The 27,724-nt window shown below is 40.7% G+C and overlaps 3 protein-coding genes and 1 long non-coding RNA gene across 7 annotated transcripts; 1 reads left to right on the forward strand and 3 right to left on the reverse strand.

Moving 5' to 3' along the window:
- Positions 1-845: 845 nt before the first annotated feature.
- Zetacop (COPI coat complex subunit zeta) lies at positions 846-2,260 on the reverse strand. Of its 2 annotated transcripts, none has more exons than XM_071782196.1 (5): positions 2,109-2,260; positions 1,466-1,711; positions 1,254-1,387; positions 1,097-1,187; positions 846-1,010 (listed from the first exon to the last, which is right to left on the reverse strand). In XM_071782196.1, the coding sequence occupies exons 1-5, from the start codon at positions 2,124-2,126 to the stop codon at positions 963-965; spliced, it is 537 nt and encodes a 178-aa protein (XP_071638297.1). In that variant the 5' UTR covers positions 2,127-2,260; the 3' UTR covers positions 846-962. The 2 variants fall into 2 exon arrangements, with proteins under 2 accessions (XP_071638297.1, XP_071638298.1); XM_071782197.1 differs by lacking the exon at positions 2,109-2,260 and adding an exon at positions 1,933-2,079.
- Positions 2,261-2,419: 159 nt separating this feature from the next.
- On the reverse strand, positions 2,420-5,076 carry Sqor (Sulfide quinone oxidoreductase). The gene is made up of 9 exons (XM_071782195.1): positions 4,713-5,076; positions 4,375-4,516; positions 4,183-4,291; positions 3,893-4,117; positions 3,616-3,816; positions 3,327-3,536; positions 3,040-3,226; positions 2,713-2,959; positions 2,420-2,621 (listed from the first exon to the last, which is right to left on the reverse strand). Exons 2-9 carry the CDS (start codon positions 4,461-4,463, stop codon positions 2,561-2,563), a joined length of 1,329 nt encoding a protein of 442 aa, XP_071638296.1. The 5' UTR covers positions 4,464-4,516; positions 4,713-5,076; the 3' UTR covers positions 2,420-2,560.
- A 737-nt stretch (positions 5,077-5,813) lies between these two features.
- On the reverse strand, positions 5,814-27,578 carry LOC139815337 (uncharacterized). 3 transcript variants are annotated; one of them, XM_071782194.1, is made up of 8 exons: positions 26,437-27,577; positions 23,590-23,800; positions 23,326-23,455; positions 23,185-23,230; positions 22,708-22,798; positions 22,297-22,494; positions 18,800-21,991; positions 5,814-11,378 (listed from the first exon to the last, which is right to left on the reverse strand). In XM_071782194.1, the coding sequence occupies exons 1-8, from the start codon at positions 26,580-26,582 to the stop codon at positions 11,304-11,306; spliced, it is 4,089 nt and encodes a 1,362-aa protein (XP_071638295.1). In that variant the 5' UTR covers positions 26,583-27,577; the 3' UTR covers positions 5,814-11,303. The 3 variants fall into 3 exon arrangements, with proteins under 3 accessions (XP_071638295.1, XP_071638294.1, XP_071638293.1); XM_071782193.1 differs by lacking the exon at positions 5,814-11,378 and having other exon boundaries at positions 12,500-21,991; positions 23,332-23,455; positions 26,437-27,578; XM_071782192.1 differs by lacking the exon at positions 5,814-11,378 and having other exon boundaries at positions 12,500-21,991; positions 26,437-27,578.
- Positions 12,116-15,879, forward strand: LOC139815341 (uncharacterized). Its single transcript, XR_011732714.1, has 3 exons — positions 12,116-12,494; positions 14,147-14,258; positions 15,739-15,879. It is a non-coding gene; the product is annotated as an uncharacterized lncRNA (long non-coding RNA).
- Positions 27,579-27,724: the final 146 nt, after the last annotated feature.

Raw genomic sequence — 27,724 nt, forward strand, 5'->3', positions numbered from 1 at the left:
CTCTCGGTCTTCTTCTTCTCTTCCCCTCTCGTCCACGACCACCCTCGCTCGCTGGATTTCCCTGGGGGGCGGTGGGCGCCGATGGGGGTCCGCGCCGTGTAAAAAGTTCGTGCGAGCAATTCAGCATCACCGAGGCTCCATTAGAGACACGCGCGCGGGGATTGAAGCCGGGATAATTTCGATAAACTCGCCGATCTCGACGCTATAATCGCGCGAAGATGATCTCCAGATTTATTCCCGTTAACAACGGGAATACGTTTCCGTATGTCTCGTGACATCAGAGATCGCAGCACGCGGAATAAGCATTGCATTTGATAAGATATATAGTGCATGTGTACATAAGCATAATAATATAATTAGAAGATAATATTTCAAAATCATATGCAGGATGCAGTATGATGTATTAAAATATATTCTGCATCAAATATCAAATGAATAAAAAGAGGCATCGTCTCCAATAATCGAGCAGCTATGTTTAATTAAAAGTTAGGTCAGTGGCGTCACCTATCGAAAAAAATATTTATTATTTTCTTGTTAATAATTACGAGTAATATCGACATAATCGTCTATCGAGTAGCCGAATAGTTTCTTTATCGACTGCGAGTATTCAGCAAGAATGGTAAGAATTGTGATTTCAAGAATTCATGACTTCAAATCGCGAAAATAAAAGAAATCTCAAAAACTGATAAAGTATCATTATGGAGAATATAATCGGAAAGGAGGTCGCACTATCTAAAATTTCAAGAATTTTCCAAAGTTCCAAAAATTGTCTTTCTAAGACGTTCCTACATTTTTAAGAATTGCCATTCCGAGAATGAAAAAGATAAACTAGTAGACAATTTAAATTCCTTATAGACATTTTCATTTAATTCTTATATCATACAATAATAATAATATTTTATGGTATGTATATTACGAACATGTGTCTCTACACGGGAAAAGATCACATGAAAAGGAAACACTTATTTTAATAATGACCACTTAAGCTGTTCCTTGGCTGATTGCAATACCTAGAATAAGATCAATTTTCATGTGACTTAAAATTTTCACTTACAACTTAAGATGAAAATAACATTGTATTGAAATAAAGTATTACCTGCGCCACTGTTTGTTCCCCAAGTGGAATGTCATCCGTTCGCAGGGCTACTCTCTGCACCACACTTGTCGCGTCCGCATCCAAAATTATACTGAAATAAATAATCCTGTTACCTCGCCATTGCGTTTCACATCGGCTAAATAAATATTTTATTTACCCGCCATCGCAAATTTCATCCATAGCTAGCATTACTATGTCCAAGCTGTCCAATACCGCTCTTTTCTCCACGTTCTTCCTGAGGATCTGACTTACTGAGTCGTACAGGCAGTTCAGGACACTCATCAAGATCAACTGAAACAAGTTCAATAAATTAAGATACATACTCCGTGATAGTATTGAACTACTTAACAGTTTTATAATCTTACATACTTCATTTTCGTGTGAGCTGCCCATAACGTAGAAGAACAAATCTACGTTACTTCTGTAGACACAAGTCAAACCATCCAACATAATGATCTCCGCGTTTGCTCGGTGCGTTTTGCTAAACAGATTCTTCTCAAACGTTTTCTGCTCCTTCGACGTTGGAAACACATTTTTGTCGTAGTACTTTGCCAGTATCCTGTTGCCATCGTTGTCAAGGATGGCCATTCCCTTGACTGTGTACAGCGTAGGCTCCTAGAATAATTGTCTACGTTCAATTTCGTGATTAATAAAACCACACATGTGTCTACATAATCGAACACACAGCAGAATACATAATAAAACATGTATACAGTGCGAGATTTAGGTTAGATAATATTAACAAGCCGTTTGAATCATTTTTTCCCTTCCTTTTCTCAGGAATGACGTGAGGAGTAAAATTGAGAGAACAAATTAAAAATAAAAATCGATTATACCATATGATTCATAAATTAGGCTCGAGGTGTCACGTTTAGGTTATGGTCACGTAATATTCACCGAGGCTCTCCGATACACATATATCATATTCGGTATTCTTATCACGAACGAATGTTATAAGGTTTCTTAATTGGTGTTTATCGCAAAATGACTGATATTTATCTTAAAAACCTACCAATGGTTGACCATCCATGTTTACGTCAAGTTTACCTGATTTTGACGTGTCCACCAGGGCAGGGTTGCCAAGTGCCTAAGTATAACCAAAATCTTTACAAGTGTTTCTAGGTAAAAAAAGTGCGCCAATTTTCATATATTTTCTCGTAATAAAAATTCATGAATCATTAATTGAAATTTTCTTCTATATCCCAACAACATTATATTATTCTAATTTGTTACAATAGCTCATAACATATATATGTAAAAAAATATTTTTCCATTCGGCCACATATACATTATAAATATATTAAATTTCATTGTACATCTAACTTTGTATAAGAAGAGGATTATATTTATATATGTATGTACATACGTGTGTAACGATACTAGAAACACAAGTTATTCTTTACTGGTTAATTACAGGAAAAGGCATAAGAGCATATTTCCTTTCGGATTTTTTTTCTATGATCACTAATCTTTCTTCAAAACTTTCGTGAGTTTGCGGAAGAATTCTGGTCCATTCCAGTACCCTCTGTGTGTAAAAAAAAAAAAGATTTATATAGCAATACAAAGGTTTAACATAAAACTCCACATATGTTTACGATATCCATTTAAATTCTTACCTCAACATCAAGTGCCAGTATATGAACGGGAACATATATTTCTTCAGCAAAAACATAGCGTAGAATTCTTTTCCTTGGTCCACCGGGAAGGTCTCCTTTGGTTGCATTTTGTAGTCGAACTCGGCCAGAATGCATTTGTCGTAACCGGTAACTAACGGGCAAGACGCGTAACCATCGTAGGCCATTGTCATTGGTTTGCCAGCCAAATCATCCAATATATTCCGGTACAACACTTTTCCTTGCGCGGCTGCACAATGAATGTTGTGGTAGATATACAAGTCATCACATTTTACCGTCTATTAAATTTAGAGAATACTCTCTCTTTACCTATTGCGGCCATTGTCTTAGAATTCGGTGTGTTTGTGCAATCGCCTATGCCGAACACATTCGAATATTTCGTGTGTTGCAGCGTCTTCGGATCGACGCAGAGAAATCCGGCTTCGTTAGTCAGCGCTGGATGTTCCTTCAAAACTGCAGGCGGTCCCATCGGAGGCGTCACGTGGAGAAGAGAGTACTAACAGAACAGCGAAAATTAACGATTTTAATTTATCGGTAATATTTAAATGTATTTAAATTATTTTTTATTTTTATTTTTCATCTCACATGGAACATACCTCCTGTACCAATGTCTCTCCCGGTGAGCTTAGTTTCTCAAACGTGGCTTGCCTTTTGCTCGGGTCTATCTTCACCAGATTCGTCTGTAGATTAACGGTAATGTCTCTCCGCTTACAAACGCCCCAGAGAGAATCGGCGTACTTCTTAACTCCGAATATAACCGGCAATGCTGTGTTGTACACGACGTCGATGCCATTTCGTAACTTGCGCTTTGGGTGAATTAAACATTATCGATTAATTGAAGATTCTTGTTGCAAGTTGACGCATGATAACTGTAGAGATATATACTTTGCGAAAGTAGTCCTCGGCAATGTAGGCGATCTTCTGAGGTGCGCCCGGGCACTTGATTGGAGTATTCGGAAACGTGAATATCGCGGTTCCCTGTCCGGTGTTTTTTATCTTCTGGTAAACTTGAGGCACAGTGTCGGGCCCGTAGATAGAGCAGACTTGTGCGTCAGGATCGTGTATGCTGTCCGTCAGACCTGGAATCTGTGAAAAGTATTTTAGCACTATACTATTGTAAGAATTCAGTTTAGATATACTTAGACACTATGTAATATCTCACTTTGTCCCAGTACAACTGCAGGCCAAGCGCAACGATCATAATGTCATATTCTATAGTATCTCCATGATGTGTCGATACTTTATTAACGTCTGGCTGAAACCCGACGACGGAAGTTTTTAGCCACTTTGCTTTTTTTGGCAGAACCTCTTTCATATACCTTCTCGATGACGCGTAAGGACTGATACCACCTCCAACTAAAGTGAACAAGGGTTGATAATAATGCACCTGGAAAAATTTAAAGAATTCATTGTCAAAGAAGGTATATATCGCAATTTCTGTTTGTTACTCACATCGCTGGGTTCCAGCACGATCACTTGCTTTGGATCACTCAGCTTTCTTGACAGCTTTGCAGCCATCGAACAGCCAGCGGTGCCACCTCCGACCACCAGGATTTTGCAGCTAACGCAACGAATTGCAAATACATTTATAGACACACATAACAAGCGACGTGACTTTTTCTCGCACCTAAACACTGTACTTACGAATGATGGATCTTCTGTCTGCATTCGTTTCTAAGCAACATACACTTTGACAGCGACGCTTGATTGCGAGACAACAGTACACGAGACATCCTGATTGTCAAATGCGACTCTGCGTAGAAGGTGTTAAATACAATTTGAGTGCCTGTAAAGAAATTGTCAAGATATATCAATCTGTCATTGCAATGTCAACAATGTGGCACCGGCGGCTGTCCAGTTGGAATAAAGACGATTGTAAGCTCCGGGTAGATGCAAAATACCGTGCAACGCGATAAAAGAAAAATGTAGTCGTTAACAACCGCGGACCGATATCGCGTATCGACGGAACGAGACATCTGTACCTTGTTTACATACGGTCGGACCTTGGAAAATCTCCTGGCTCTAGGTTAATCCCTCATATCAGTCCGAGATTCGTCACCCGCCTCCATCTCGCGATATCGCGAGCCACTCGAGGGGAAAAAAAGGTTGATCGAAAATTACGATCTCGGAGGTGCGCCGTCCCCGTTGTGGTCCCTCGCACGTATACGACGTCCGGTACATGATGACGATGAGCGAAAAAGTTCCTGCCTGAGCAGCCTGAGGCAGCTCCCGCATAGAGAGGAATTCACACATTCACAGCTGGATACAGAACAATGAGGGATCTGCGGGGGGCCTTCGAGGGCTTCTTAAATCGACGAAAGATGGGATACACGCATTCAATTGTGGAACATTTCCCGGCTGATGGAAGTTAAATGAATGAATAGCTCAGCATGATGTTATTTTCGGATATTCTTACTTTCTTTTGTTACTGTAAATGTTTTATTTGTAAAGAACGTTTGTGTTACTTAATTAGGGGTCGCAGATATATTATGTAGTGCTTTTGTTCCTTTAAATTTATTTTTAATAAAGAATACTTATCATGTCAACTTATAAATATACCGCAGAAATCCTCGATACCCGAATTAGTTGTTTAAGAAGCATATGAAATAATTCTAACACGTAGCGATATTATATGTTATAAATCTTATAATATTTTATATTTACAGAGATCTTAAAAAGAAGTTGTAATAGTAGTGTCTTTTGTGCCGGCAGATCCGGCACTGCCCGTAGCATCCTCGAAATTCTAATCTCTATCGAGATATATCGCGATTAATTGGCATACGAATGAAAAAGCATAAGTAATTGTGTAAAAGAAAACTTTTTGGCTGTTCTTTGGTTTTAATATTCGTTCTGTCTCTCTCTTTATTGAGACTAGCTTTCGCGAGTGCCGCCTTAAAGCTGAAGAAACGCGACGCGGTTCAGTCATCAGGATTCTGGACAGGCGCCGAACTTCAGGTCGAATCAAACTCGTGCGCGTCGCGGCTCGAACATTCCGCGCCTAGTTAGAAACAAGGCATAAGAAATAAAGTACGCGGGCACGGGGCGGGGAAAGGAGGGATATAGGGTGAAGAAAAACGCCTCGGTTTGCGACCAAGGGTGGTCTTTATTAAATCTCTCCTTACTAAATCTACATCTTACAACTACACAGAAACAAACAGCACGCTAGCTTAATTAAACGGCGTGTAACGATTGCGTTGCTACATTCAATCGCGAGCAACTTCACGCAGCGCGGAAACGCGAAATGAAGTTGCGCGCGAACCCTCTTCCCCCTCCCTCGCGGTTATCAAGCGCGCGCGCGCATCTCCGAAATCTGAATTAAAATTTGAAATCTGACAATAAAACGACTGATGTCCATTTCTGTCAATGAGAGATTACTTTTAATTTACTTGTTTAACTTACTTGTTATTTTTTCTAGTTCTAAAGAACTGTATAAGATAAAAAATAAGTTAAACCGAAATTAAAGTTAATCTCCATTGATGATATAGAAATAAACACGAGTGGCGTGAAATTAAACGCCTACGGAGGGACAGGGTAAAGAAAGTCTTTGGCAGTTGGTTTTAATGATCGTTCGTTTCTCTCCTTTATTAAGGATAACTTTTGTTTTGAACGCCGCCTTTAAGCTAGGCAAAACTCGGCTCGGTTCAGCCGGGTCCCCGGTCGCGCCGTCAGCTTCAGCCCGCGCCCGATTCGCGCGGGCAACTTCAAGGGAACGACTTCGCGAGGCACGGCACGGCGCGCGTTTTCGCGCGTAAAGACGTAACGCTTCAAGAATAAATAAAAAAAGGGGGGGGAATAAAAGAGATGCGAACCGGAACGGCGAGCTCGTCGGCTGGCAGATGAGTCTCGCGGCGCACCATTTAATCACTCCAGGAATTGCGCGAACCCTCCTCCCGCCCCACTAAGACGATTAGTCTTCCGCCCGGAATAATTATATTCTCTATGCGCCCCGCATCCCACTCGACGTCGCAGGGAAAATACCGGAGGTATCACCCCACGGGGAAACGCCGAGACAACCCCACGAAACCACTCGTAGGAGGCTTCAACGCCCACGCAGGGGCAGCCTTAACGTTTCTCATGTTTTTCGTCGAGCTTCGCGAAATAACGGTTTGCGAGCGGTGTGGAACGTGATCCGAGAGTCCACGGTCCTCCGGAGTGTAGAAAACGGCGACCACGAGAGACAGCACCGTGCCGAGCGCGAGGGAGAAGCTTCTCCGGGCCGCGACCGGGGGACAAGATCACGCGAGAGCGGTATAATTTACATTCCTCCTTCCTTCCTTCCTTCCTCCCTACCTCGCTCTCTTTGTCTCTCGTCGCGCAAATGTCGGCTGTTATTTCTCTAAGACCTTACAGCTAAAGTAACTATGTACAGCATTGTGGGCACAATTCCCATCGACTTTCACTAGTCGCCCGTTCCTCCTAGGAGCACGATCAGCACACGGGCCTCATCTCATCGGCGCATCGCACACCCGTGATAATCGCGACAACGACGAAGGCTACTTCCCTCCCTCCCTTCCACCGTGACGACGATCGTTCGGACGTTACTTTAAGATTCCGGACGAGAGCCGTTGAGAGGAGCAACGTAAATGCCGATAGATTTCCATCTTCATTAAGAAAAAGGGCAGTAGGCGCGAACGCCGACACACCTCAAATCCAATGCTCGGAATTATAAATCTCGGACAGCACTCAGAAAATACCAAGTAATACATTGCATTTACATTGTTAAGTAGGAAATTATAAGTTGCATGTTATTTGGTGTTTGCTGAGCACTGATCCAGGCCTGGTCAACTTGAAGCTCCAGAGACACGACACACTTCTTCCTTTCCATCCACGAAGAAAGGGAAAGGTAGGGAAGCTCGAAGTTGACCAGACCTACACTAATCATTAGATTACACATTAATTAACATTTTGAAAATACGTTCAAAAAGCATTTTCCTTTCCGTTAACTTTGAAACAAAGAAAGAAGAAGCGGGAATGCTTGACGCAAGACACGCAGTTGCGACTTGTTTGCGATTTCCGTAACGAATAAAATCTAAAAGTTTCCATCAGGATAATCACTTGATTACGCGTTGCCTCTTGCACGCAATACCGCGAGATTGTAAATACGTAAAAAAAGAAGGATATTAGTTTTTAGCTACGACGTTGCTCCGCTCAACGGCTCTGATTGTCCCTCGTAATATAATTGCGCTAATTACATGGCGAAACGAATTAGCAATAAACGCCTACGCCGCGCAGCCGAGAGACGAGCTTTTGAAAAAGTGCTTTTAACGAAAGAAGACTGCTGAACGAAATCTATTTTATCTCTTTTTTCAATATTTTCTCTTACTTTCTTTTCTCCTTCCATTCTCTTTCTTTCTCGGCTACGAGGCTCGACAATTACGCCAAAATGCACATCGGCGCGATAAAATTGACTCGCTCCACTCTCTCTTTTTCTTTTTCTTTCTTTTTCTCCTACAATAAAAATTAAAAATATTACTACCATGAGAGACATTCGGCATCGCAATTTTATCGCGTCGGATAACTCGATCGCAGCTCAATCGAACGAAAAACATTGCAACGCGTAATTTCGGCCCTACATTGTACGATCGTCGTTAGATTTGTTATGCGCACTCCGCGTATACGTTGTGCAATACATGCACGTTACGAAAAAAAAAGAAACGGAGGAACAAGACGTGCTATTGCGATTCACGTAAAGGGAATCTCACTTTTCACGATAGATCGAACATTCTAATAACAAGACCGCTAATCAATCCAACGTCCCTCTACGTCTCTCGCAGTACAAATTTCGTTAATTGAATCCTAGCTACGCGTATAGCCAGTGATCTCTAAATCTCTTTTTCGACCTTCTCTTATTCTCAGACAACTCCTAATTCTTAACTCCATAAGCATAATTGACACTTAACTTAGGCTTAACTTAAGTTGATCGTTATTTATATATATATATATATAAAAAAGAAGAAATAAAGTATATGATTAGACGATCGTCGACCGAGCGAACACACTTTGATCCTACGCGGCGTCATGTACCGCCGAACAAAGTACAACTATAATTGGCGCGTATCGTCGAACGAAACGTTGTACAGGTGTTAATTTCGCGTGGGTGATTGGGCGCGATCATACTTCTTACAACTAGGGTTGGGTATCCGATGCGCGCACGCGTGTGTATGTGTATTTTGTTGTGTCTGTATGTTTTCTGCCTGTGTATACGTGCGTTATACGCGTGCTCTTCTCTCGTACGCATTCAACTATGCGCAACACCGTGCTTCGAAGTAGCTTACTCTCATTTGGTTTCTTTTGGCATTACAAAATAATTTTATGTACAGTCTGTTGATACAATATCAATATTACCTCATAGTCCTTTATACTAAATTACGCGATAGAGCATATTATGTTTACTTACTTTATTATGCAGGTAGGGAAACTATTTACACAGTAATAAGACGATAATATAAATACCATTCGGGTATCGTCGAGCAGGTATTTTACTGTACGTGTGTCTGTATGCGTGTGAATGTGTGTCGCGTATTATGAGTCAATTTGCTTCCTTCTTAAATTTGAATCGATCGTTTCGTTGTAGAGACATTCGGTCGTGGATTTATCTCGCGGAACAATCGGTAACAAGATAAGAGCAACGGTGACACTGACTTTCGATGGGGGTGAATCATCGGAACCGGAAGATTTCAGAATCGTCGAGTCATCGTGAGAAAAATGTGAATGGGCGTATTCTCTATGGGCCGGCATCGCTATCGTGATGCGCGTGAAAAGAATCCAAAGGGGACAAATATCAATTAAAACACAGCCGGAAATAAGGCATTGTTAAATGCATAACGTATTCGAAGTCCGTGGACCAGGCCTGGTCAACTTTGAACTTCGGAGCCACGACGTTTCTCCCTTTCTATCTATGGAGAGAGTAGGAGGAACCGGAGGAACCTCTTTCCCCCTACTTCCCGTGGGTGGAAAAGGAGAAGTGTCGTGACTCCCGCAGCTCGAAGTTGACCAGGCCTGTCGTAGACGATCCTTAGTTATAGTAACATAATAGCCCTACTTTACTTAAAAAATCTAGAGTAGCTTGCACGCTCAGAATAGCCCTACTTAAAAAATCTAGAGTATCTTTTACGCTACGGCAAATCCAATATGTTACAAGAACGCAATTTTTTTTTTCGTCTAACTAATATCCCGAAAGAGCGACCCGAAAATCAAATCGCACAGTCGGGCAGTTAATAATAATCTACTTAAAAATTTCATTGGATGCAGCTACTTAAATTAAAATCCCAAATTTGCAAAATTTTCCTCTGCAACGAACCAACCTGTCGATGGTCAATTTACAGGCCAAGAATATATTCGACATGAATGAATATTCACGTTCTTCCGAGCGAAGAACGCCGGGATAATTGTGAAATATCTAAGGCTGCGAAATAGTGTAAAGAGAGAATTCTTTCTTTTTTGTCAGAATTCTATCTTTGCAAAGCTTCCTCGCAGAGTTACTCTTCTCTTTTTACTTTTTCTCTCTCTCTCTCTCTTCTTTCCTCTGAAACAACGAAGATCTCATTCTCGCGTTGTTCGCAAAGCAGCACGTTAACCGCTTAACTTTTCTCCGATTTAACGCCTCGTTACTCGCGCGAGTTAATTATTAAAGGAACACTTCTTCTATATTCTCTTCAATCTAACAGATACAATCAATTTAGTTGTCTCCCTCATAGGAAATTATCAACTGTAAGAGGCTATCAATTATCAATCACTTGGAATATAAAGGGGGACGTAGATAAGCTAAAATAAAATGAAATAAAAATAACTTCGAGACGTGAGATTCAGTTGTGACAAACAAGTTGGGAGGGAACTCGCGTAGAAAATAGCGGAGCGTTAGATCGTATCAGCGTCGTTATTAAGTCGTTATAATCGCATTAAATGCGCCAGTACATTATGCATTTCGTCGTTAATTTTCACTTAGGACACAGACGGCGGAACGTCGTCCGCATTCGTCTCACGAGTCAACAAGGATCATCTCTATTTAAGGATTATCACTCAATTGCATGTGTGCTGAATGAATAGAAGAAACGCGAATGAAAAATTCGCAAGCAACCAGGAATGAGTCACATCCAATTCACCTGAGTAAGATCATGTTTTTCTCTCTCTCATTTGCATTTCCTACTCTATAGTATTTCACTGAAACAACGGCCTTCGTCAAAAGCTAATGCGAAACACCATATTATGCAACGTGGGAAACTTTTACTCATCCCTAAAAAAAGAAAATTAGAGAGAGGGAGAGAGAGAACGACAAGACGAGAATGAGGAAGAAAACCAAGCGAGTAAAGAGATGATCCTTATCAAGGCAATCAATATACGAGGTAAACGGCATACAGGTAAATCAAATATGTCCTGATATATTTCACAGATATTTCTCAGAATATATCTCAGAACATATTCGAATTGTTATGTATCTCGGACGATATCTTAAGACATACAACAACATATATACAGCGGTATCTCTCCATTTGACCTTTCCTCTTCCAGAATGGACCGATCGAGAAAAGGATCCTTTAAGAGTACTTCCACCAATCATTTTCCAAATAGCCATACTACGTCGCATGGGACTGTTGAGACTGCGGCAGCTGCTTGCTGGAGCTTTTGTGATGGCTGGACGCGTGTCTTTCCTGAAAACGACAAATAGAAATGTGACGTCTTGCTCCGTGAAGTAATGCAAACATGAAACGAAACATCCGCTAGTAATAATAGTTAACACGTCACGCAAATAAATGTGCGCCGTGTACACGTCTAATATATCTTTTGACCATAATTGAGTCTATTATTTTGAGGATGCGTTGTTTAGAATCAAGACTTTAAATCTTATGAACGGTAACGAGACGTGAATCTAAACCGAATCTGACGTGGCGTTCTTTTTCGTGCGTGTTTCCAGCAGAATTGTCAAAATAAATGACTCAATTTTCACATTTTCGTAGCTAAATGTAGCGTGAATTCTTTCTTCATTCCTGTGAATCTTTTAATATCCGTTTCCGTAAGAATTCAATCTCAGATTGATGGGAACGGATAGATAGTGAAAAGTTAATTATCTCAAATTAATTTCAATGTATGAGATCTTCCAGGCGAAAAGCGTGATACACGTAATGATATATAACAAATAATTATAATTCGCAGTGCGAGCGAAAGGAGAATGGAGTATCGTATTAGCATCTTTGCGGTGAACTTGCCCCTTATTTCCGGTTTCTCTTCGATTATGCGCAACAAAGTGGGATCGAGTTAAGCTACGCAAACTAGCAGAAGCGTCTATTTGCAAATTCTACGCATGCAGATGTATATACGGATGCAAAGAAAAGCGTAAAGCGTGCGAGCGCATGCTCGTACTCACATTCGTCAATCATCATGCACGCACGCACACACGCATACATTAACAACACCATTACAACAACAGCGATAGTCCGATAATTCAGCGATAACGATAATATTTTGCTCCTAACAATAGTAGCAATAGTGGTCGTGGTGTACCCTTCACCAAGCAACGGGAACAAATGACACGGGCAACGTCAATTAATCTTGTTTTGTTGGTTTTTTGTGAGCTTCGTTTCGTGTGTGACTTATGTAGCAATCATCGCAATATGGTACTCGTACAATATACTGAGCTGTGATGTTAGTACATACATATATGTATTTAAAAAAAAAAAAAAAAAAAGAGAGATGCGGCGGTACGGTGTGCGATACTGCATATGTACATATAACATGTGTGGTATTAAGAAGACAAAATAATCACTAAGGTACGTTTCGTTTGCACAGTACGTTTATTTGCGTTGTTTAATTTTTTTTTCTTTTTTATCGACCATGCGACGCGTACGATTCCTGTTATATGATTGCGTGTAGTTCCTCGCCTGTAATCGTCTATCTCTCGCTCGAATTTCCATGAACAATCGAGGATGAATATTTGCTATTGATTAAAACGTTTGAAACGTTTCAATGACTGTGTATTAATTGATAATTTCTGCGTTACTCTCTTTCTCTCTCTCTCTTTCTTTTTTCTCAAGACAGGTAGCGTACGCGACGAGTGGTGAATATACATCGTGTACAGAATTTACGCAGTGTTCACGTTACACATATATATATTCTTCTTCTTTATTTTTTTTTTGGCGAGTTAATTGTACCCTAAGATTTATGTTTCTCAATTCATTCGTATACTATTCGCTGCTCACGCGCACGTGAGCTTGCAGCGTGTGATGTCTTCGTAACGATTATTCGTTTTAGATCGATGTAGCATTCGTTGGCTAACAACAGCTTGAAAGCATTGCCGATATACACCGATTTGTCGACGATTCCATTAATCCGAAATCTAAATCATTTTACTACGACGAAATACAATAGACAGTCCCGCTACTCCGGATCGAGATAAAGAAAAATATCTCGAGGACTACTAAGAAAAATTGTGAATTTCTAAAATTATCAAAAATATCTTTGCGAAAAACGCTGGACTTATATACATCTTTAACATATACATATATATGTGTATCATCTCTCTCGCTTTCTCTCGCTCTCTCGCACGCTCGCTCACTCCCTTTTCATCTCTCCCTTTCTCTCTATTGTGTCACTTATCAATCACAGATCCTTTGTCAAATTTCAAGGTGCTATAATTTTTAAGAAAATTCGTCATCTCAATTACTTTCAAACAAAATTTTAATGTCATTAATTCGATAGAATTTTTATCAAGAAAAAAATCAGCTCTAAACTAATTAAAAAATGCATTATGTCAACGAGAAAGATATATGATATCGAATAAAGTGCTATATAAATATATATATATATAACATACTCTTCTGTTTTCTCTTAAATTTCTTACGATCACAGAATATAAAAACTAGATTTACCTTAGCAATTATTTTGTCTTTCTATTACTGGTTTTCAATTACTGTCGTAATCGCACAATTTGACTACTTGCAGTTTCATTTCTTTCACTTGCATTTTTGTTACCGTGCATGATTTCGTTTCACGTATATTGTCGTATTGGTCAATAAATCGGGTTACAATCGGCGGAGGTCAAGTCGCTTAGTACATTAATCTTCAGTTTTATACGATAAGTAAGAGAAAAGACACGCGCGAGTTTCCTGAGAATAGCATCCCATGCAGCATTTATGAGAGATTTCTTCCTAAAAAATCCTCAGCACAGCGATTATAAAATATCACATTCCGGAAACGGAATTTTTCACAATATATCGAATATATACATGCTAATGGTCTTCGATAAATTTGACACATATCTGGCTACATATACACGGTGAGAAAAACCGCGTTCAAAAGTACATATGCCTAGAAGTAATCTCATCCCGTGTAAGCTCCGATATAGTTACCGAAAGCCAAATGTGATGTAGACGTGAAAGAAAAATATTTAACATACATATTCTTGTATATATATGTATTATAGCTCACACACGAGGAAAAGGATGACGAGCATGAGTGATAACGAAACAAGTTTGTATAGAGAGGAGGAGCAGAAGAGAGGAAAGAGAGAGATATGTATAGAAGAAAACACAAAAGTACGTAGAGTGTAAGTGACGAAATTTAGAATAAGCGTTAAGATACAGACAGAAACAGAATTATGTACGTATATATAAGTTAATTTAAGATATTAGCTGAATTAAGTAGGAATGGCCGAAAATGTTGAGAACATATCCATAAGAGAATACAAAAGGACTTCTTTTCTAACTAGTCTTTTCGATCGAACTAACAATAAGAATTAAACCCTTCACTAATGACTGATCATCAATTTTAGCTCTTTTTCTTCGAAGATACAAAAATATGAAACTATTCACTATTTTTCCGTTTTACGCGCGCGTTTGTGTCTTTTGTAATGTTTTTATTTTAAATTATATTTCTTTGCTAATTTAGACACTATACAAAAATTAGGATAAGGGTTTAGATTAAATTAAAAATGTGAATGTGTGAATTCTTATGAGCTCGCGGGATTATTAAGTCTTTATATGTACATATATATGTATATACCTACGTACACACATACATACATACATACATATATATACACATATAATACATATATATCAATATTAATAAAGTTCAAAGCAGTAGCGATAATATATTGTACTATTATCAAAGCGTGTTTCGAGTTCACACGGAACGAAAAAACTATATACAACTATAGACAGAGCATCTTAAATCGTTAAATGAGATTATAAACTATGCTCTTAATCATAGATCCTCTGCATTTCGCAAATCAGTCGCGTATATTAAAACATCGATGGTAATCGTGACAATATAACAATTAACAATGACACATTCACGATTCCGATATATAATACCACTTCTCTGCACGTTATATACTATACATTTCTTAAACGACGTTGTATACATGTGCACATACGTATACATAGCATAACACTCTTAGAAAATATATATTCCGACCGTAATATACCGTTCGCATTCTAATTTAATCCGATACGACGTTCCTGAGTTAATATTTGTTCTATAAAAAGTTCACAATTGTCGTGCTCGATTGTGTAATATACACAAAATTTAATTAAATCGAAATTATTAGTAATTTCGGATAAGTTGAAATCTATGTTTATGCAATCAAAAACGATTCACAAATCGCTTGCCTCCCTGGCTAGCAAAAGCATTACACGTATTCCTCGCTATTCGCTAATAGCGGAGGCTTCTACCCACGCGAGTAATAGTCTTTCGGGAATAACTGACGCCGATAGAAAATCGCTTTCTTCGCTATATCTTCGTCTAATATATTTCGTCTATCACACGTGGCAGTGTCCCTCCTCTCGAACTTTTACAACGTAGTTTTCCCTCTTCGAACTTACGGTGTTTCCCCTAAGGCTCTTATATATTCAACAATCAATTATTGTACTTAACTATTAAGCGATATACTATGTGCAGAGAAAAAAAGATGCCTGCAAGAATATCTTGCATGTGAAAACTTCTAAGAAAGTAACAATTTTCAAAAAATTTCCTATTTTTTGACTAATATTCCTATTTCTCGGTTCCTTTCAGAGCAACAAAAAGAGTACGAATCACAGAGATAACCGGGGGTGCTGATTAGAGTCACAACGAAGATATGATTTTTAAAATGACCATCAAGAACTTTGCAGGAAATTTTTTGAAGATTATGAAAAATTATATATACATTTTAAAGATAGGTCAAGTAATTATAGCATTTCCAAAATATATTTCAGTTTGCACGGTAAGAAAATGCTGTATAATTTATCTCAGAGGATCTAATATCATCGACAAAAAATATTATCTGTGCATGCTAATTAAGCACAGATTTTTTCTCTAAATTTCATTGATCATCTATTATAACATACTATTTTTTTTTTTTAAGTTTATATAATTTAATAATTTTTTTAATTTATATAATTTAAATTTTTTTTCTTATTTTTCAGGCACTGGGTATAAAAAGGAAAGTAGTAACAAGCAAGAACAGGTATAGTTCTATAGCAAACTTACAGTAGGTAGATCATGCTGGCTACAAGTGGGAAACTAATTTTTGAGAGAAAAGGGAAATTAAAAGGAAATAAACAACGATATTTCCCAACAATATCGTCGACACATTGCATTGCTATAGTACCAATAGCTGCTATCATTGTGGTATAGCTCGATCCCACAAACACTTGAATTTAACTTCAATTAAGATTTACGAGATCGGCTGTATGCGACTAACCGAAAATTGCACAATTTCTGCAATATTGGTATTATGCATTTGCACACGTTTTCATCCGAATGTCTTAGGCACTCGGATTGCATTATCGGATCAATATCCGTTTCACTACGAATCAAAAAACATTGATACGAGATACCATTTTCGACTAAGATTTTCTACAACTATTATACAGGTACGGAAAAAAGATACGATCGAAGCAGTCAGGTGATAAAGAATAAACGGCACGACGTCATGCTACTACTTCTACCAAATTATTTCGCAGAATCGAAGGGAAAGAAGAAAAATTAACAGCGTTTCTGCGCATTTAATTAGCTCGGAGAACGATTATGGGGGTTTTAGATTTCAACACCTAACCCAAGTATAAGAGAAAGATGTATATATATATATACATACACATTTAAAAAAGTGTATATATATTTTTCTATAAATATATACCAATTTAAAAAGTAACAAAGATAATTTATCATGTCCACAATCTGAGTTTACACGACAGAAAAGTACTATATATTTACATAGAGAATTTTATATTGTTGGAGGATTATATTTATATATACTGTCTCATTTTTATCATAAATTCTCTAATAATTTTGGTGAATTATTTATGTATGATTTTTTAGCCGTTACCTTTGAAAGAAATAGAAATTATATACATTGTATATACAAAATTTTCGAACAAATTCATAAAAATTAATCGCTTCCAGAGCACTTTACTTTTATCAAAAATATTACTGGAGAGAAAAAAATAAGAAAACAGAGAGAAAAAAGAAAAGAGAGAAAGAAAATATTATTCAGACGATGTAAACTATTATAAATTACGTATTCATTGATCTTAGAGAAGAAATAGAAAGAAAAATATAAATATCCAAAACGAAGCAGAATTTCACATTGTTGAAATCGTAATGGGAAACTTGATTTTAAGAGGAATAGTCTCTAGCGAATAATTAATACAAAATATATACATATAAAGAAATCAATCTTAAAGATTGAAATTTAAAAAATACATATATATATATAATTATATAAAATTATATAATTATATATAATCTACATATATCTGTTTAGCAAATAACTGGGTTTAGTTGCAAATTCTATAGTGCAAGTGAACTTTTTAAATATGTATAATTGTTCGGAAAGTTCATAATTTTTGGCAGGTATCGGTATTAACAATTTTATTTATTTTTTTTTTTTTAAGTGATGGTATTTATGTATGATCTGAAAGGTAAAAACCTAAGTATCATTCAAAGCAAAAAGATTAAAATTTGTTGAGTTATGTTCAACAACTCTCAGAAGATGTAAGATAAAAAGTGCATTTTCGGCATTTAACATTCTTTTACTATCGCAAAAGTAAAAATGCTGCATAGACTTAAAAAAAAGATATTTGCTGTTTATGGATTGAATGGTTGAATGTCGTTGAAAGTACTGTGTATAAGTAATTATCCCATTTTTAACCGATAATTTTTCTCTGAAAGATGTAGAACGTTCTGGCACATCATCGGCTATTGATGACATAAAATCATAACATCAAATAAAAACGTTAATCAAGAATAATCCATGTTGGGTTACTCTAGAGACTATTGAGATGAAAATATTAAATAAAATACTAATTCTTTTTTTTCTCAAATTTCACTACAAACTTTTCGAACAATCCAATATTTTATATGTGAAATATACATGTATATATATATATATATATATATATATATATATATACACACACACACATAATATATGCATACATGTATGCATATATATACAATATATACATATATATGTATATGTATAAAGTGAGGCGTCTTATCACTCCGACATTGACGGAGGAGGTGGTGGAGGCGGTGGCGGTGGCGGCCCACTCGGCAGGGGAGGAAGTGATGGGGGCGGTTGAAGAGGCGGTGGGGGCAACAATTGCGTATCTTCCTGCCGGGTGGACACAGCCGACTGGGACTGAATTATATTTTGATTCTGAAAGACCGTGATTAGATTTGAAAGTAACGACGGCGGTGGTACCGACGTGTTGATGGTGCCGTCCGGCGTCATTATCAGATTACCTCCCGCCGGGTACATTGGGTATTGCTGAAATTGTTGATAATATCGCTGATAGACGGGATCATATCCGGCGGATGTACTAAACATGGATGCTGGATAATTAGTATAAAAATAAGAATCTGTGCCCTGCTCGGTATGGCCAGTCCCTCTCGCGTACCCGCCGACATCGCCGCGAACAGTCGGGGGATGGTGGGAATGATACTGTTGATGACCGCGGTTACCGCGACCGTTACCGTATATATCTCGCTGGTAGTGACCACCAGCGTTACCACCGCGCTGACCGGCAACTGCGTGATGTGGTGGTGGACCGCGACCGCCTTGATGCTGACGGACGCCTCTACCACGTACCTTATTATTGCTGCCGGAGTTATAGTGCCTGCCGTTCTGCCGTTCTCCAGGTCGGTGGCCCTGGCCGTAGCCACCCGTCGTAGGTAACATCAGCGCTTGCTTCTTTGTGAGCGGGACACAACTGCTGCCCGAGCTGTCGCCGATCAGCTCGGCTCGCTCGCGCTTCCGACTTGTCATTTCGTTCGCGGATAATTCAGAGGAGAGCTGCATGTGCAAAGATCCGCTCGAGCCGTTCGACGATGATGACGTCGACGATGGCAGCGGCGCCGCCGCGGAACTCCTCGAGATACCAAGATCGGTGCGGATCTTGATCTTTAGCGGACCCTGGATCATTGGTGGCTGCGCGGGCGATGAACTGGGCACGCTATCGGTGCCCTTGAGCCTTTCCTTGGGTATCTTGATCTTCAGGCCCGTGCTCTGAGGTGATATATTTTTGTCCAACGGACCTCCGCCGACCACGGTCGATGACGCTTCCGTGCTCAGGTTTAGTTTGTCCTTGGGGATCGTAATTTTGATGGGCGCCGCCGTTGGCGTCTCCTCGCTTTTTTCCTTGTCTTTTTTCTCACGATGTTTCTCCTTAACTTTATCCTTGTGTTTATGTTTATGCTTATCTTTGCTCTTCTCCTTATCTTTGTGCTTGTGCTTCTCCTTCTTTTTCTTCTTTTCGCTCTTATGATGCTCCGACCGCTTTTCCTCGATCGGAGGAACAGTCGTTACCGTGGAGACTGTTGGCGCTGTCAATTCTATCATGTTGCTGTTGCTTGGCAGCATCATCGACACATTGTCGGAGAGAACACTGATATCGACGGTCGAAGCTATCGGTGTGAAATTATCGCTCGCTATCGACAAACACTGAGTCGTCACTGGTAATTGGTGGTCCATCAACGAATGCTGAATGGACTGTAGCTGATGATGCTGTTGCTGGTGCTGCAAGTGGTCTTGGTGCACCTGCTGAAGAGGTAATTGGCTAGGTTGTTGCAGTCCCTGCAACAGCGATGGCATCGGCGGCAGTGTCTCCTGGAGCAACGCGCTTATACTCTGCGCGGATTTCATCGGCGACGTGTATTCAAGTTTCGTCTGCGATTGGGAATGCATTGGTTCCGGGGCTCTGTGTCCCGACGGTTCCTTCTTTACGTAATGCTCTAGAGGTTCTCTTCTCACACGATGTTCCGGGAGTTCTTGTTTCACCACGTTAAGGTCCATACCGTTAGTCAGTGCGTTCACGTTCATCGATAAGGCTTTGTGCTGCGACATCGCGTTGAAACGAAACTGATCCGATTCGAACGGTTTGATAAGCTCCGGTGGCTTCAAGTCATTAATAACGGATGATGTGCTGTTCCTGCTGTTCGACAACGACAGATTGTCGCGTATCGGTTGGATCAGATCCGGCACGCGGCCGAGCATCTTCATCGCCTCCAAACTGGTTGTATCTTCCGTCTTGATTTCCGTCTTGATCTTCACCGGCTGCTCGCTCTCACCGATACTCGATGCACGCGTCCTCTTATGCACGGATCCTTCGTTGGACGGTCGTTTCATTGTTAACGAATCTTGCAGTGTTGGAGAACTCGCGAACGGCGATACGCGTTCCTTCATCTTCGTGGCTGCGGAGGGTGGAGTTTTCTGTTTCGATTTAGGCCTTGCGTTTTGAGCGTGCGATTCTCTGAGCACGATCGGCGTCTCCGGGCTGAACAGCGATCTGTGCTTGCCAGGTGGTGTATGCAGATTGCCCTGTTGGACATCGACGGAATTCCTCTCGGCAAATTCCTCGTGCGTGGTCGATCGCGATCGCTTCTCCGACTTCGTATCATCGTTGTTCAATGTGCTCAGGCAAGACTGGGAATTGCCATTTTTTATGGCAATGTCTTTCAGGATCTGGGATACACCCTGCGCGGTATGCTGACAGTACATCTGTGTCTTAACGGGTGCGGTCTTCTGCGACAACAACGCGCTTGGAGACGTGCCCTGCGGCAGCGCGTTCTGACTGGTAGTTGCTGGGTGCTTCATATCACCAGTGAATGAACTGCCCTTGTCCTGCTGTTGCTGATTGTACTTGGCATGATGCGCCTGCTGCTTCTGCTGCGCGTTCATCAGATACGGTATGTCCGCCTGCTTCGGCGGCGGCAACGGCTTCTCGATCAGCTTCCGCACCTCCTCACTTCTCTGCTCCAGCGCCTCCGCTTTTCGTCTCAATTGAGCCTCCATTCTGTTAACGTCTGCGTATTTCGCAGATTTAAGCCTCGGGTCCTCTCCTCGGTACAACCTCTTATCGTGCCCCTGATGCTTGCTATCGAGCGCGTTCAGTCTATGTCCGCTGTGATTATTACTCATCTTTTCATGCAAACTACCGTGCACCGAGGATGCGGTATCTTGCACAGCACCACTGTCCGACCTATGACCTATAGATTCGGACGAGGAACTATCTAAATTGGCGTGGTGCGAGGAATGTGCTATACCAGCACTTGTGCCGGCCATACCGGCACTGTGTTCTCTCGGCAATCGTTGTCTATTAGGATCGCGATTAGGTTGACTGCTACCGGAGTGTCTCTGCGGCACTGGTTGACCGACTTTCATGTCCGGCCGATGATGATGATTATGATGAAGGCCAGTACCCTTTTGCACAGATGGCATCTGGTGCTTGTTCGACATACTTGCGTTAGATACTTGTTTATGGTGATGCGAATGATGAGGCTTGTTAGGATCAGCGACATGGCATCCGATAGCGGCGACTGCCTTCTCTCGTTCCAGACGCTCTCGTTCCTTCTTCTCGCGATATTCTCGGTAATCTATCGCAGTTGCTCTCGTCGATGGTCCTGCGATGGTTTTCTTCTCATCCTGTTTCTCCTGCTGTCCATGATGAGACCGACTCGAATGAGCAACGGCGCCGTCTGTCGTATGATGAGACCGACTCGAGTGGGCAGTAACAGCGGTAGAGGAGGTAGAAGAGGTACCATCGGCCGCGTGATGAGTGCGGCTCGAATGGGCAGCGGCGGCAGCGGGAGCACCAGCAGTGCCTTCCGCTGCGTGATGAGAGCGGCTCGAATGGGCAGCGGCGACACCGTCCACCGCGTGATGAGAGCGGCTCGAATGGGCGGCAGCGGCACTTTCCACTGCATGATGAACGCGATTCAACTGAGCAACAAGGGCAGCCGCACCATCCAATGCTGGAGATTGTATTCTACGCGGCTCGGTATCCTAAAGAGAAGAAGATGCGAGTTAGAGCTCGTCCACGGAATAGACAAAAAAAAATGTGAAAACAGAGAGTCTGCTTTCTATTGCTGCCCTGGCTCCACTAGTTCGAGAAGTGTGTGTGTGTGTGTGTGTGTGTGTGTGTGTGTGTGTGTGTGTGTGTGTGTGTGTGTGTGTATATGTACATTGAAGCATGAGAAACGTACATACAACTGTCACGCTTTAGTGTGTGTACAGTTCTTGAACTAGTGCAGCCACTACTGCAACAGAAAATAGACCCAGAATCATATTCGTACGTGCGAGTTACTTACGAATGGCGAGTTCGGGAGGCTTGGAGGATGAATATTTGGACTCTGATTAGCGGAAATGCTCATAATTTTCCTTTTTAATCTCGATGGACATTTATCGAATATATGAAGAAATTCATTTGTAAGTTCTTGAAGTAGCTCCGCAGTTACGCTTCTGTCTACGTACCAGAACCATTCTTTTCCTTCGGTACTCTGCGGTATCTGTGCACAGAAAAGAATAAACAATTAATAAAAGCGTACCATGTATATACATGTTAATGCAGTTTCAGAGAATTGAAATAGATATAAATCGACCCGAAGACGAACGCGACGCATGCATGAATAATTTTACAAGTGTTTATATTATGATTGTTATCGCACATCAGCAGTCTGCAGCAACTTGCGCGCTTGTTCAGGGGATATAAGTTTTCTCACCTCCCAGTTAGACCATTTACATGCGAGGTGTATGCAAAAACAGGCTACAACTGTCGGCTTATATTGTAGACACATTGTAGTTAAATGTAGGCTGCAAAAGAAAAGAAATCGTACAAAAACCTGCATAGAACTCATCGAGCCTGTCATAATCGAGAACCATCGTTATTTAACGATTTTAAAGATTTGCATGTCAAAACCGTACAGATATGGATAACTAACAAGTGGTAAAAAGTAAAAAACTATTTTCGTAACTACTTGTATTATTCTAAAAAAGATAAAACTCTTATATATCTTTGCATGTGATAGTCTGTGTATAGTTTCGCTTTTATCCTATATTTTGGAAATATCTGTAGAATTTCTCTGAACCGACTACCATTTACGTATTGGCACATTTCTGTTTTTGCAAAAAATAAAATGTCTAAAAGATACTGTTACTGATCGAGCAAAAGTAGCACTACAAGAGCAGTAAACAATTACCTGTTAGATGCCATAAAGTATGAGGTTTGAGCTAAATCTTTGCTCGCTAAAACATAAAAAATCCATTTCAATTAGTTTCTATCGGAGTCTAGCAATCCCACATAGAGATTGATATACAGTAATGGTATACTACGACCTAACCTGTACCTTTTACTAGTTGACAACATCTAACAACGTGAGTGTGTGGATGATCAATGGCAACATCGAATCCTAATGTTTGTAGGAGGACATTCTCGTTGAATACCAAATCTTGCGCTTGCTCGAGAAATTGCTGCAATTAATAATATTAGATATTTATGTTGAATAGATGAAAAAACATAATTTCTTTTTTTTTTTACATAAACGGATGTAAACTTTAGACATGATCAAAGTGACATATGTGTCTCCACAGGACGAACAACCTACCTCAGACCGACTGTCAGGTGGTGGTTGGTCTCTGTGGAGACACATATATGCCATTTTGATAACATGTTCTAATTTCCTTGGTTGTTCTTCCACTTTTGCAGCTAGAAAGAGCGCCGCTACTGCAATAGCGTTCCTGTGAAACTGCGTCAGCGAATGGAACACGTAGAATCTGTGCATGTACACTATGGCAGTGTTGATGCACAATTGTGACCTGATTTTTGTTCATTAAGGAAAATAATTTTCCAAGATATTCACAGAAAGGACCTCATACAATTTATATGGGGAAAAAAAAACATTTTTGATCAATTTACTTGAACTTGTGATATATTGTAGTTTTTGTGTCCCTAATAAAGTCTCAAATTTCATCAACTTTCTATGATTAGTTTCTGAATTATAGGCATTTGAAAATCTCCTACACAAGAACCGTTTGTACGTAAGGTAAATGTCCCGAATTGAAATCAAAGAATCAAAGATAAAAACATTTTTCTTGTATTATATTTTTATCTTTGATTTTAATTCGCGTTATACTTTAAAAACTAAAATAATAAAGGTGTCTAGACGAAAGGTGTCTTAAGTGTCCCAGCATTGGTACATTTACCTTAATTCAGAAACTAATCATAAAAAGTTGATGAAATTTGAGTCCTTTCATCAGGGACACAAAAACTACAATATATCACAAATTCAAGCAAATTAACCGAAAACTTTTTCTTCTCGTATAAATCACGGAGAGCAGGGCCTTTCTTTACACAGTAAAATTATATTACTCATATGCAGGATGGAAATTCAGGATATTCAGGATTAAGAATAAGGAATACATTTTTTACACGTATCCTTCAATTATATGGATCCTATGGATACTCACAGTAAAGATATATCTAATATTTATGTCAATATCTTCTGCAACAAAAAAAAAACATTCTTAAAGATTAATATGATCTTTATCTATGACTTTAATACAAACTTTATGTAATAGATTAAAAAGAGATACCTATAAGCCCCATCTATTTTACAGTAATTTAAAAAAAAAGATATTGCAAATTCCGTACAGTATAGATGGACAATGTACGGGAAGCAAAGGATTCACTATATTGGAATCCTTAACATCACATGTACCATAAACGATTCCATTTCTATCAGCATACATGTGTGTGTGAATTCATTTCTAAATATAATTAAAAAGTACTTGACAGAATACTTTCAATTCGAGTATTCAATTTCGAGTACACAGAGCAGAATACTATCTAGTAACGTATTTTTTCTTTGTGTAAAATTATATATGTAATTTACATATGCATGATTGTTGAGCAGACAAAATATTTTGAAAGTAATGATTGAAATATTCTGCTTTATATACGTTCTGCGTTACGTGATATACCGACAAGGGATCATCCGAGTCTATAAAATCGCAAGAAAAGTACGCATATCCTCCATTCGCAGTACTATCTCTGTAGTGTAGACATAATTAATAAAGAAAAAAATGTCTTGCTGAATCACAAGTTGATTGATTGAATAACAAATATTTAAAAAAAATTTTTTTTTAATTTCTTTTAAAGGAAAAAAAATAAAATAATTTAGGCTCTATTAATATCACTATAAAACTTCATAGAATTAGATTAAATGGTAAGATTAGAAAATAGAGAGAAGGTACAATAGTTTTTTATATATAAAATAATTTATTTAGATTTTCAGTTTACAGCCATGTGGGAAAGTTGATTTAATGAACTCAGACAACTCAATCAGTTCTTCTTACAGCTTCCTAATAACAGTTTAGTTTAATGGTACAAGTACTGAAATTTAAAATGAAATGCATACATTATTCGCATACTGAAATTTAATGAAATGCACTCTTATTCGTTGTCAAGAAGAAAAATTGAGAGAATTAACAAAAACATTGATAAACTGTTACAAATTTTCTAGCCAAAATATAACAAAAAAGCAGAATCTTTATATAATATGTAAAGGACTAGACGTAGAATTTTCTGGGAAGTTGCAAAAGTTCCAAGTAACACTAAAAACTAGAAGCGTAAGGCAAACTTTCCACACATTTCTAAAGTGTCCACATACGACTGCCGCGCAACAGTCTACAAAGATAGCGCTGCATTAAAACTTAAATACGGTAGACGGTGGTAGTGCCTAGAACAAACATGTTTAGAATCGCCCCGAGTTTTCACGTTTGCGTGCACCTCACGTGCGACAGGCGAAATGCAAACAGGGTGAAACTCGCGAACTCAATCAAGAATGCCAAGAGGCATTACGTTCGATCTGTAAAATGGAGGTGTGGTTCAGGGTGATATTTAATCTCTTTTAAGTCTTTCCTCATTCTCTCCCGTGTCAATCACGTCCCGTTAACTCGATGGTCCCCGTCCAAGTAACACAAACGCATATACACACACGCGCGCGCATATATATATACACACACACACACACATGTGTGCGTTCCGAGCAACACTTACATGTCGCTCCAGGTACCGTATCCCTTATCAGCCGAGCCTTCCTATGTGCACTTGGCGGCACGGTCCTCTCGCTGTTGGGAATTGGCAAGAAACGTACATGTGACGCACGGGACTCCAATATGGTTGAATCTTCCATTTCATCCGTCCGTGTCGCGGATGGAGGGACGCGGAGTCAATCGCGACCGCTGTCGCGCGTCTCTCATTGGCATGGACCCCCGTGAACAGTATCCTCGGCACCTGCCACTGGATTACGAGCGCCCGACATAGTCGAGACGGATAAAACCGCGAAATCGGGGAAATGCATGGGAGATGAGGGGGTGAGGGGGCGGAAGGGGACACAATCTAGAAGCGTGGAGACCGTGACCGAACGTCGGCGCGTAATAAAAAAGGATACACCACGAGACGTTGTCCCATGTCCTGGATGAAGTTCGCCGCCTGTTGACGGTAGCTCAGCTCCTTGTCCGCGTCGATGCCGGCCCGCCTGCTCGGCGTGTTTGCTAGCTGCTCTCTGGAGAAGTACCATCGCTCGTCCGCCGCCATTTATATGTACACACAATCCGCCTCCGTTTAGATCGTAAACGATGCGCACTCTTGACGGGCGAACTCTTGACGCGTGGCCGCCGGACGACCCGGAGGTCGGGGGAGCGAGGAGGGACCAAGTATGTACGAACGGCACTCCGGTGCACGCGCTCAAGTCACGTCTTGCCGCCGCCGCCGCCGCCACCAGCTACCGTCACGTCGCTCGTTCTTGGCCGATGGAAAATGGCGCCGTGGGCGCGAGTGACGCAACACGGATGCGATGCGACACGACGAGCGCGACGTCGCGCGAGGACACGCGCGTCCAACGGGTGGCCCGTCGAGGGGCCTCGAGAGCCTCTCTCCGTCGATTCCGTTCGGTTGATAGCACGCCGGAACGGGGAGTAGAACCTGGAATAGTACCAGAACGGTTGGGACGAATCGCGCGACGACTCGTCGCAAACTTCTCGCCGCAGCCGCACCACTCTCGTCGATCCGCTCTCCGCGCACCACGCTCGCGAGGAGGGAACGCGCGTCGAAGCAGCGTCGAATCGCGACGTTCCGTTAACGTCGGTCGGGCACCGTCGTCGAACGAACATGTATGGGGGGCGTCGTACGTTCTCGACCGACAATCATTTGTGTTCCCGCGCGGAACGATCGTCTCTCCACGAGATCACGTCGTCACGGCCGTCATAACCTCCGTCGCATCACGCGGGGGCGATGCATCGTCATCGCGGTCGGTCGGACGGGCGTCCCCGCAAGATCTCTCTGCCACGCGACGGTTAAAAAAGACGCTCAAGACGACCGACGGTGCATCGGTCGCGTCACACGTTGCGTAACATGCGTGGCGAACCGCGTCGGCGTCGACCACGTCGACCACCTTCACCTGCTCTTCCTTTGAGAAATTCACGTCCTCGCGAACGTGTACCTCCTCTCCGATGTTACGTCGCCTCGCCTCCGGAGGCCAGCGCGGCCGCGTCGCGTAAACGCGCTTTAACGGCGTGACCGTAGACCGTTCGGCACACGCACCACAGAACCGGAAGGCGCTCGTAAAGTGAGAGAATTCACTAGAGTGTCTACGATTTCAGTGGATGTCGGAACGCAAATCTCGCAAGGTCGCAAGTTGATTGGCTCCCGTATGACTTTTTAAGTGGAAGCGTCCCGTT

Source organism: Temnothorax longispinosus, chromosome 6 (genome assembly GCF_030848805.1).
Source record: "Temnothorax longispinosus isolate EJ_2023e chromosome 6, Tlon_JGU_v1, whole genome shotgun sequence".
NCBI classification, from domain to species: Eukaryota; Metazoa; Arthropoda; class Insecta; order Hymenoptera; family Formicidae; genus Temnothorax; species Temnothorax longispinosus.